This window comes from Perna viridis, chromosome 8, assembly GCF_037379345.1.
Source record: "Perna viridis isolate PV_CMFRI_1.1 ecotype Kerala chromosome 8, ASM3737934v1, whole genome shotgun sequence".
Taxonomy (NCBI): domain Eukaryota; kingdom Metazoa; phylum Mollusca; class Bivalvia; order Mytilida; family Mytilidae; genus Perna; species Perna viridis.
Window position 1 is genome coordinate 12,747,871 of NC_142452.1, and position 11,180 is coordinate 12,759,050.

The 11,180-nt window shown below is 31.6% G+C and overlaps 1 protein-coding gene across 3 annotated transcripts in view; it reads right to left on the reverse strand.

Moving 5' to 3' along the window:
- LOC148609387 (transmembrane protein 117-like) overlaps positions 1–11,180 on the reverse strand; it is a 46,937-nt gene that overhangs the window by 14,416 nt on the left and 21,341 nt on the right. Inside the window, exons 1-3 of one of the 3 annotated variants that reach the window (XM_088540921.1) lie at positions 10,458–10,547; positions 3,156–3,296; positions 271–993 (exon numbers count right to left, since the gene is read on the reverse strand). In XM_088540921.1, the coding sequence (XP_088397047.1) occupies positions 271–993; positions 3,156–3,276 (844 nt within the window). In that variant the 5' untranslated portion in view covers positions 3,277–3,296; positions 10,458–10,547. Of the gene's footprint in view, positions 1–270; positions 994–3,155; positions 3,297–10,416; positions 10,548–11,180 lie in introns of those variants that run through there. The other 2 variants (XM_088540920.1, XM_088540922.1) reach the window with 2 other exon arrangements.

Genomic DNA, 11,180 nt, shown 5'->3' on the forward strand with positions numbered 1-11,180 from the left:
TTTGGTTTATATATATTTCATATCACTGGAGTATTTCTGAACTATGGTTTCTGAACTTTGAACATTGCATCCCATTATGATTTTTTGTCTAAAATCTAGCCCTTTCCAAATGTACTGTTTGCAATAAAAGGCCTTAAATATAATCTCCCTCATATCAACCTTTAAAATCATATATACAGGGTTCTATACAGAGAATTAACATTGAAATTAATAAACACTTCAAGCACTTATACTGCAAAATAAAAACTTATTATTTCTACATGCACTTACAAAAGAAAAGCTTGTGAACTAAAATTTTCCCAATTAGCATTCCGGTGATTATTCCAGCTATCCAAAGAACAACTTTAAGTAAACTCCATGCATTAGATGGGTACCGTGTACATACAAAAGCAAAACCACTGCCAACTAAAGGTATGTTACATTCCTTCATACTATGGGCAACTGGGTCCTCAGCATAAATTAGGAAGTTACAAAATGTCACAAAATATGCTACAAAAAGCCTCAAATAGGGATGCTGGAAATAGTACTTGAAGTCTTTCTTTTCTTTGAAGGAAAGTGTGCTTAATGCATCTAAATCTTCTTCACCAGTCATTTTGGCAAAACCTAGATTATCAACAGTGTCAGCTTTTGTTATTTCATCATTAATCTCAGGAGACATGGCCCCGTTTACCTTCCCTGAAGTATCTTTTTCCTCTGTTTTCTTTCCATTTTCTTGTAAGTGTTTACTTTTGTTATTTTCTTCACTGGAATCTTCTTTCTTAAGATTATCTGATACAATGTCTGTCATATTTATTTCAGCTGTTACTTCAACATCATTTCCTGCACTTGATCTTTTTTTCCTTTTTTGTGGAGAATCAGAACTCTTCCTTTTTGAAGAATTCCTTCTGATTTTGTCTGGGTTTTCGCTCCCTTTTGAGTTTTCACCATTCATTTTGTCTTTTTCGTCATTCTTTGTTTTCTTTTCTATTACATCTTTATCACCATTGGTTCCATCTGTTTAAAAAATACAAAGAAATTAGAAATTAAAAAGAGTTTAAAATCTTATCTCAAAATATGGTATTTCGAAGTACTATATGAGTTAAAGGATTTAAAACATATGTCCAACAAGATTATGAGAATCAAGGGAACCAAGATTCTAGCAGAAATCAAAAGAATGCAATCCAGATGCAATCCAGGGATAAAGACCAGACATAGAAAACAGACACAACAAAGAACATGAAGTAACTAAAATAATACATACAAGTAACAAAAGGATATGAGCACCTCGGACTCCACTAAAAACTGGGTGCATGAACCAGGTGCAGCGGTAGAGTAAGCATCCTCTGCTTTTCTAGAAACACCCGCAGAGTTGCTTATAAAAAAGTCAAGTCCGGGGTAGAAGAAAGAGGAAAGGTAAACTATGACACGTTGAACAAATCAGTTTTCATGGTGCAGATGTATATACCGTAATGATACACAAGTTAATGATGACAACCATAAAACTTCCGTAGTAATGACTTCACCTTGTACCAACATAACCCTGTTCCAGAAGCCTAATTGTTAGAAGTCTAGCGCAGTACAAAAAGTCTGCGTAGTTACGGCAAGCTCTGACATAATGTATGAGCTGTGACATGAAAACTTCATACACAGGTGCTGAAGGAATGATGCCAATTAACAATATGGAATGAAAAGTCGTAGCGTTTGTCATATTGATCAAGACAATTCAAGTGCTTTAAGATGTTCGTTCTATGAAAAATATACCCGGTACATGTACATTATAAAATGCCATGAACTTGTAATTTTCCATCCAAATTTTAAACAAAATGAAAGTTGCTTAAATTGCTTATAGCAGAACATCTTTTTCACAATAAACTTTTGGTTAATATTTTCAAAGAGGAGACTATTAATGAATATACTAAAACAATGCAGATTAAAAATAATTATCTACGTTTTCCACACCTTGAAGGATCTATATATACAAGTAGATTGGCTTCATCAAACCACAAAATGTGCCTTGTTCCAGTAAAATGTTAGATATTGTGAAATATATCAGTGTGAAACAAACTTTGGATTACAATTTTCAAAAATATTTTATATTATTGGGCCTGAATCCGCATTAATGACCTTGCACCTTAGACAATTCCCTAATATCTTAACATGGTTCATTAATACAGTTCATGAAACTGGTCAGAGATTGTTGTAACAGTGCATTTACATAGATCAACACATTTATAAGCTGTAAAACTTACATGAGGTTGTTCATCGACTCAGTCGGTATGAAATGAACATCTATTTTAAGTTCATTCATTTATGATAAAATATTGATTAGAACGTAATATAAGTCCAATATATCATAGGCAAAAATTAGACAAGTCATAATATCTAGCTAACTCAATGGGAACAGCTGATACAACCTGTCCATCAATTCAAATTGATAAACTTGTCAAATTGTTTTTGGCATGTTTCTTATTTGGTACACAAACAATAATTATTTTTATTATAGACAGTTTCAGAAATGGTTATTACAGACAGTTTCAGAAATGGAGGTCAGTTGTCAAATTGTCTAACAGACACAACATAGGAAAGCGATAGGAATACCAAGGGTCATGTAAGTAATATTTTGTAGTCATTCAGTTTTAATTCTGTAGTAATTTGTCTTTCATTAAGATATAAATATAAAGCAGAGTCCTAATATCTTAAATCGATTTACAAAAAAAGTATATATCATGTACAAAAATACTGCATCCCATCAAAAATCAGTAATTCTCTCCTGGCATGTAAGTGGCAAGTACCTGATTATTTAATTTCATAAATTACTAGTAGTTATTACATGTATGTCATCCCTGCTTTCACAAATCAAGGAATGTGGAAGTACTATTGGTCATGGGGTACCTATTTCATGGTTTTCATGGGTAGGCCAATCCATGAAATTTGGTTCCCAATGAAAAGGAGGTTCCCTTTAATGTGTATACTGGAAATCTCAAAACCACGAATTCAAGAATCAATGACTTTGTGTTTCTTTCCTAATCCACAAAATTGCTATCCACAAATTAAAGTACTTTCACAGTAACATAACACTTTTGGCTGTGTTACCATTTTATTTTAGGTACTAATTAAGTATTTGATGACAATTTTTATCTGAGTTTATTGCTATTATTTTCTATCAGTAACTGAACCTTTACTATCATCAGCCATCTTAAGTAGTTGATCTTGACTTGTTACACTGCTCTTGTCTTCCTCAACCAGAGACACAGCTATACGGGGATCTGTCACTGGGTTGTCACTTGTTGATGTCATTTTGTCTGCAAAATCATATCCTACAACAAACAGACATTAACTTTTTTACTATGAGTGTGAAGAGTAGACAAGATTAGGTAGAGGTGTTAAGATAGATTCTGGTACATGTATTAAGAAAAAATTCTACTGGACACTGGAATCTACATTGAAAGTACATATCTGTGGCTAAATAGAATGGTATAATTTGCATACCGCATAACTTTACTAAGCCAATCATCCTCTACGTCCTTAAAAGCTTACATATAAGTGCCAACAGTACAAAAAATCACTAAATTGGGTTCACTGCACCTATGATAACATTGTAGGATAATAAATAACTTCCAAATCAAGCTACATTTGTATACATGTATATTTTGATGCACATGTAAATGTTTTTCCGACACAAAATGGGCTTTTACTTTTATGTTGCTGAAGTATATTGGGACTACTATTTCTTTGTACCCGAGTGTACTAGTAATGTTGTTTAGGGGTCAGCTGCAGCCTCCCTAGTGGTGTGAGAGTTTCTTCATCATTCATTGAAGGCATTATATTACAATGTAAAATGCATGTACAGAGTTGCAGGATCAGAGGAAATTTGGATTATATATATGCATAGTCTGAAATAGCCTAATCCCAGCAACCCTTCAATCATTAATTGACTAATTCAGCACATATACAGTAGGACATTTCATGTGATGGGTAAGGGTCAGACACGTCTTTTTCTTTTATCATATCCTATCAAATCCCAACAAAATATTTGTATGTATGTGTCTGCATGTGACTTGTTTAATCAAAAAGAAAATCATTAGACATGACAACATATCTAATACAGATCCTATGACCAGTGCTTAATAAAAAATATCTGTACTTTGTATAGTAATGTACCTATATAAAAGCATAATCAACTGTATGTGTTATTGATGTATCTTTGTCTCATGTTCTAAGAAAAGTTGAAGAAGGATAACCATTGAGAATGAGCAGTGGGGTTCTATAGTAGAGTAACAGCAAAAGTTACTCTTTAAACCATAAGTACATGTACATGTTTGTAAATTACAGTTATTTTGAAAAGCAGTTCTTTTGAAGAAGAACATTTTTACATGTATATATATATATATATACATATTTTATTAACCCACATATAATGTACATTGAAGGTGCGAAAGTGACAACTTTATTACCCCAAGCTAATTACCAAATCCTTGATAAAAACCTGCATACTTAGCCATCTTATCCTACAAATGAATGCCATTCAATGTAACTGCCATTTTCTATGATAACAGTTGTCCAACCCTCATAGACACCAAATACTTCTTTCAAAGAAAATATCTTGGTTTGGTTATCCTGGTTCCGGCAGACAGGTGAAACATCATGTTTTCTTTTGTAGTATTGACTCGTTTTGCCCCGTTTACCCTGGGTCAATTTGTGTCAGGTCATTTCATCCCAATTAAAACAATAAAGATTGTACATTATTTTGCATATTTCAACTGACTTCTTTATACACCTCGATGTGTTAATTTGATGGTATTTTTTTCATCAAAAATATATTAATAGTTTTCATAGATCGTTTTTATTAAGTCATTTTATGAAACATTAATGTATGATTCATTTCAATAATATGCTTCAAATTAATCAAAGAGTTTTATTTTAATAACAGACAAAAACAAAGAATTAAAGACAAAGAACTTTGTATAAGCAAATACAAATACAAATATTTATTCGTTCAAACACATTTACAATAAATGGTTATGACACATATCTAAACATACAAAAAATGACAGTTCCAATAATAACCATATTGAAAATCTGGAGCGGAGGTGCCTTAAACTAATACTTTATTTAATTGACAAGGCTAAACATTTATGTATATATTCAATTATGGCTTTTAGAATAATCAAACAGTTACTGTTTAATATTAAAGATATAATATTTTCTGTTATTGAAAAAAATGTTTTGTCTTTGTTTTTATCTTGTTGATGAGAACTTGTCTGGGTACTTTATAGGCTGGACAGTGTACGGAAAAATGCACTTCATCTTCAATTTGTGAAGTATTGCATGAAATACAAATACGATTACTTTTGGGGATATTTTGGTAGCATCCCCTCTCAATTGCAAGAGAGTGAGCACTAATTCGACATTTTCAAATTGTGGATCTGTCAGACTTAAATTTGCATACATTGATGTAAGCAGGTCTGCAATTTGTATAAACTTTTATTATTTTCTGTTAAGCAGCTATATTGATTTTGAATAGCTTGATCAAGTATTCTTTGTTTTATATTTGATATATTTCATTTGATATCATGGATATTTAAGTAGCAGTCCGCCTAAGAATCATGCAATTTTCAATGAAAGTGATTTATTGATGTCAGATATTTTATCCAAATTGACTCTAAATCAGTTAGATATATCAGAAAAACAATGAATAAAATGAAAAAATGAAAAATGTTTACACCGTTACCATAGCAACAACCACTCCTTAGCAACCACCAATTTAAGACCAAATAATCATAAAAATGTCACAATTTGAATGTATTTTTTTATATCTAATGGTGGAAATTTACCAAACTAAATAATTATATTAATGAAGTGTGTATTATGGAAAACAATTTACAATAAAGTACAAAGCAATCTGATTGGTTAAGATCTGGTTACCATAGCAACCAAAAATTGGTGGTTGCTATGGTTACGGTGAAAACATTTTTCATTTTTTTATATTCATGCTTGTTTTTCCATTAAATCCTACATATTACAAATCAATTTGGTTCAAATGTCTGACATCGATAAATCACCCACTGCATGATTCTTAGGTGGGACTGCTACTTAATATGAGGAAGCTAAATCCCAATTCTTTTATCTATTTCCAGATTATTGAGACCCATTTGTTATTTTGGTGGATATTATTATATATCTTATTAACAAGTGTTTTTATTTTAATTATGTATGAGATCCCAAAATTTGATTACTTGTATCATTACTTTTGTTTTTAAAGGACATCTACTAATTTCTGCAAGGCATGCAACAATTTTTGCTTTGCTGTGTAGTCCTAAAATTTCTTTGATAAACTTAATGTGTAAATGTTAATATGGGTTTGTATCTTTAAAGTTACAGTTAATTCCCCATACTTCACATCCATACATAATAATGGGGTTGATTAAAGTATCAAATAGTTTTTCTAAGTGGAAACAAGAATTATCCAATCCTACTGTTTTCTTTATCTTAAATCATGCTTTTTGACATTTTTCCAATAGTAAGTTGATGGAAGTGTTTAAATTACCAGTATACCTTATTGTAATTCCTAATTAGCAGTATGATTTCACTGTTTCTAGGATATTTTTATCAAATGTAAATTTATTTTAGTATGATTTTCCATTTGAATTCAAAACTATAACTTAAGATTTTTGTTTACTGACTGGATCTGTTGACCCTTCTTTTAAGGTTAGAATAAAGTCATTCATGTATAGGTTAAAAAGAACGGGATTCAAAACATCCCCTTGTTTTACACCACATTTGGAAATGAAATACCTACTAAGCCCTTGATTAAAACTTTTATTGAGAGCTAGGGTTTTGGTACATAGAATAAGTTATAATGAATATGAATAGGGATATTATATCTAATAAGTTTATAAAACATTCCCTTTCTCCATACAGTGTCAAAAGATTTTTGTAGATTTATAAAAGCTGTGAATACTTTTTAATTCTTAGATTTGTAAGTTTCAATTATAGATTTAAGTGTAACAAGAGGCTCCCAGGAGCCTGAATTGCTCACCTGGTTGAATTTTGCCTTTCAAAGGCAATAAATTTAATGAGTTGTCCAACAATTTTGACTTAAGAATTCTTTGGTAGGACTTATCATAAGATCTTCTCAACAATTGAAAATTTCTTTTAATCTATCATAGTTTTCAAGATATTGACTGAAAACTGATAAAAAAAGGAGTCATTTTTCCCCTTTCAAGGGCAATAACTCTTACAAGGAGTCATCTGACAACTTTTATCCCTACAGACTTTTGTAGTCCTAATACTGTGGATCATTTCAGCTATTGAAAGAATTTTGCTAAACCTAACAGTTTTGGAGATATATGTGAAAAACTACTGTCTGACCCCTATGTTCTATTTTTAGTAACAGCTGCCATGTTTTTTGACGGATCAAAAATCCCTATACCAGATACCCTAAGGAACATTCATACCAAGTTTGTTTTTATTAATCAAGTAGTTTCAGAGGAGAAGATTTTTGAAAGAAATAACATTAAAAATAGCAAAAATCGTTAAAAAAGGGCAATAACTCCAACATGGCTAAACCGATTTAAACCAAAATTTAACCGTAGATAGATCTTATCATGCTTAACACTTTTTTTCTGTCAGAATTTAGATAAACCTAACAATTTAGGAAATATATGTGAAAAACTACTATCTGACCCCTATGTTCTATATTTATTAATGGCGGCCATGTTTTTCAACGAATCAAAAATCCACACACCAGTTCTATGCAGGATATCCAAAGGATTATCCATACCACGTTTGGTTTCAATTGGTCAAGTGTAGTTTCAAAGGAGAAGAGTTCTGTATAATTGTTAACAACAAAGACGACAACGACGATAACAGACGCCAAGTGATGGCAATAGCTCACATGGCCTTTGGCCAGGTGAGCTAAAAATATGATCAGTTGCCCTAGATTTCTCTTTGAAGCCTATCGGATTTTCGTGTATTAGTTTATTATCATTGACAATACTCATGATCCTATTTAGCTAGATTTTACTAAATAATTTCCCTAAATTAGAAGTCAAAGAAATTCCTCTGAAATCGGATTTACATATATGTATCTCCTTTCTTGTGTATAAGTGAGATGTAGCTTTCATTCCAAAATTTTGGAAATTGGCCTTTCTTAAAGATCAAATTAAACAGTTTTAAAATTGGTTCAAGTAGTTGCTCGATGCCATATTTAATCATTTCATTTGATATGAGGTCCCTGAATGTAGATTTACCATTTTTCAGGGATTTTACAGCTTATTTTATGGTCTTCAATAATTATTTAGATTCAGATACTTTTTTTTGTTTCCCAGTGCCCCCCTTTAGACACTAGTCCAAAGCCCAGGGCTAGTAAAAATTAATTCAGGCTAGCGAAATGATGTGTATTTTTCTTGTATCAGGCTAGTTGAATCCTATACATTATCTTCTATTATTCGGGCTGGTTGTTAAGAATACCGTTTCAGTAATTAGTACACAAGAAGTGTCAAAAAGCATCAAGTGACAAGCACCACTAAGATGTCTAGAAAAAGCAACAAAGGGTGCAAAATAATGCATATGTCAAGAAGATTTTTGAATACATATATACACTACACTCAGCGACATTTGATTCTCTAACACTCAAGTCCGACCTGAGTGAAACTCGTTGTTACGCCACCATATTGAGTGTTGAACACCCAGATTCCACCTAGCCACCACTGACCTTTGTATATTGTAACAGTTATAAAATTCAATGAGGCATAACAGGGAATTCATTGTAAGATACGATATATATATTCAGTTTCTGTTTCTCAGGTAATTCGAAGAACTCCAGTTAAGATAAAAATTTAGTCATGTTATTAAAAATTCAGCATCATCTAATTTTTTTTTAATTTGGTACATGTTTATCATTTGTTGATGTGTTATTTTTTTATTTACAGCTACATCCAACGAGGGGCAACATCATGTAGAAACATTAGTCATTACTTCGTAGTTTTATAAAGTAATAAGGCAATCTTTTAATATTTTAATTTAGCACTGTTAAAATGATAATTACAATTAATAAAAAAATAAAACACTTTGAAAGAATTGATTGTTGTAATTTGATTCTAGTAATGGACTTATAAAAACAGTCTGGTTCATTTTAGTTTCTAATAGTTTTAATAATTGAACAGCTTTTCCAGAAGTAAAAAAAGCTAATTACAGATCCTAAGACATCTATATAATGTGTTTATAAGAAGTGTAAAGTTGAAGCCCTTAATCAGTACACCAGTAATAATTATGTTATAATTCATTGTCCATACGAGGATGAGCCAACGACCTCGATCAGCCAGTTGTTTTTGACCGCTAAAAATGCTTCAAGTTCACTCTGAGACATTTCTTATTGAAAGTACGTTTCATATATAACCTTCATATATCTTTATTTTAATGATAAGTTTTGTTAAACAATTTCGAACTTTCACTGATGCTGACTGATGTTTACTACCGTACAAATGTATATTAAAGTAATCCCTTCACAAACCTTGCACATATATATAGTTGTCTATTTTTTAAAATTTAAATGAACACATTGTTTACAATGTCTCCGATGTGTGTCATCAAATGGACTGCAATTAATAATCACTCAATACAGGACAGTTATGAAGTATTTATCAACGATAAATGTCTTTTTTTTATAATTTTCACGTTATATTTGTCAATAGTTTATACCACGTGCTAATTGTCTCAACCACTGTTTTATAATTTATGCTGACGGTTTGTATTAAAGCTGGACAAATCAACTATTGACTTGTGTTACTAGTATAGATTTTGACGATTGGATAATTTAAGAATTTTTTTAAGTCCCCTGGATTCCCCTGTTGTGATTTTCAGGGGTCCAAATGAATTTTGGAGGTCAGTGACCTGGGAGCTCTGGTCCTAACGTTCATATTGTCGGCAGAGATCAGTGAGATTTACTTCACCATGCTGGGTGAATTCACACCCAGGTCAGTGATTCTCTGTACACAATTAACAACTGGTTCAATTAATTACAATGTTCCTGATGGGTGGATGTAACACTCATATTTCACCGTGAAAAAATCTGAATGACACAGAGTTTCACCAACTAACACAGATTTAATACTCAGACTTGAGTGTTAGAGATACAAAAGTCACTGATGTAGTGTATACACAAGTACATGTATTTCAACCTGCCTCATTCTACACAGTTTAGACCAAAAATGCGGAGTCCAAATAAAGGCCATTTACATGTAATATACCAAAACATGTTTTCCAAGCAGTTTAACAAGCCGGACATTCATGTTTTCATGAAATCAAGGAGTTAAATATTAAAGTATTTCTATATTTAACTCCTTGATGAGATTCAATGTTGTTTGGAAACAGTTGTCACTGTTTTGTTTTCATAAAAATTGTAAGTTGGGTCATTCTTCAATAATGTACATATACCTTGTAAGGGTTTCACAAGCAAGAAATACTGCAGTGTTTACCAAAGTAGGTCCATAAAGTATATGTACAAAAGGAATTAGGGTTTGGTTTGACATTTATAGGCGGAGTCCGTTCGAACCTCTCTGAACTTGTCCATTTGTAAGAAAAACTAATGGGTCTCATGAATTGCTGACAAGAAGCGACAAGAAACTTAAATTAGCGACAAGAAACTTTGAATTAGCGACAAGAAACTAAAAAATACCGATAAGAGGAGATAGACTATATCTATTTGTTGTTTGAATAATAAAAAGATGAAAAAATTATCTTTTTTTAATATGAGAACTGAAAATGGAGAAGATTGTAAGAAGTTATATTAAAAAAAACACTTTTGTACATGCATAATTGTTATGAATTTGCCATGTAATGTTTAAAATATAAAAGTTAGTGACAAAAGAATGAAGAGGAAATGATTCTTTGAGCCAGATAAATTTTGTGATTTTAATAGTAAAGTTACCCATCTGTATATTCTGTAGGTTACAGACCACCAATTCAACCAATGAGCATTTGGAACGTACGCAAAAATAGTCCTACGCAGAAATTACCCCTGTTCCTCATAGTGCTGTGAAAAAAGTTCTCATCTTATTAAAAATATTTAAACAGTTTCTGAAAGGAAAAACATTTCTGTACATTTTATAGGTGCATTTTGCTTCTTGTGATGTGAAACCTAATCTCCATAATGATTTTTAAATATACCGCTATCTTGTGAAAACACTGGGATTTCCCAT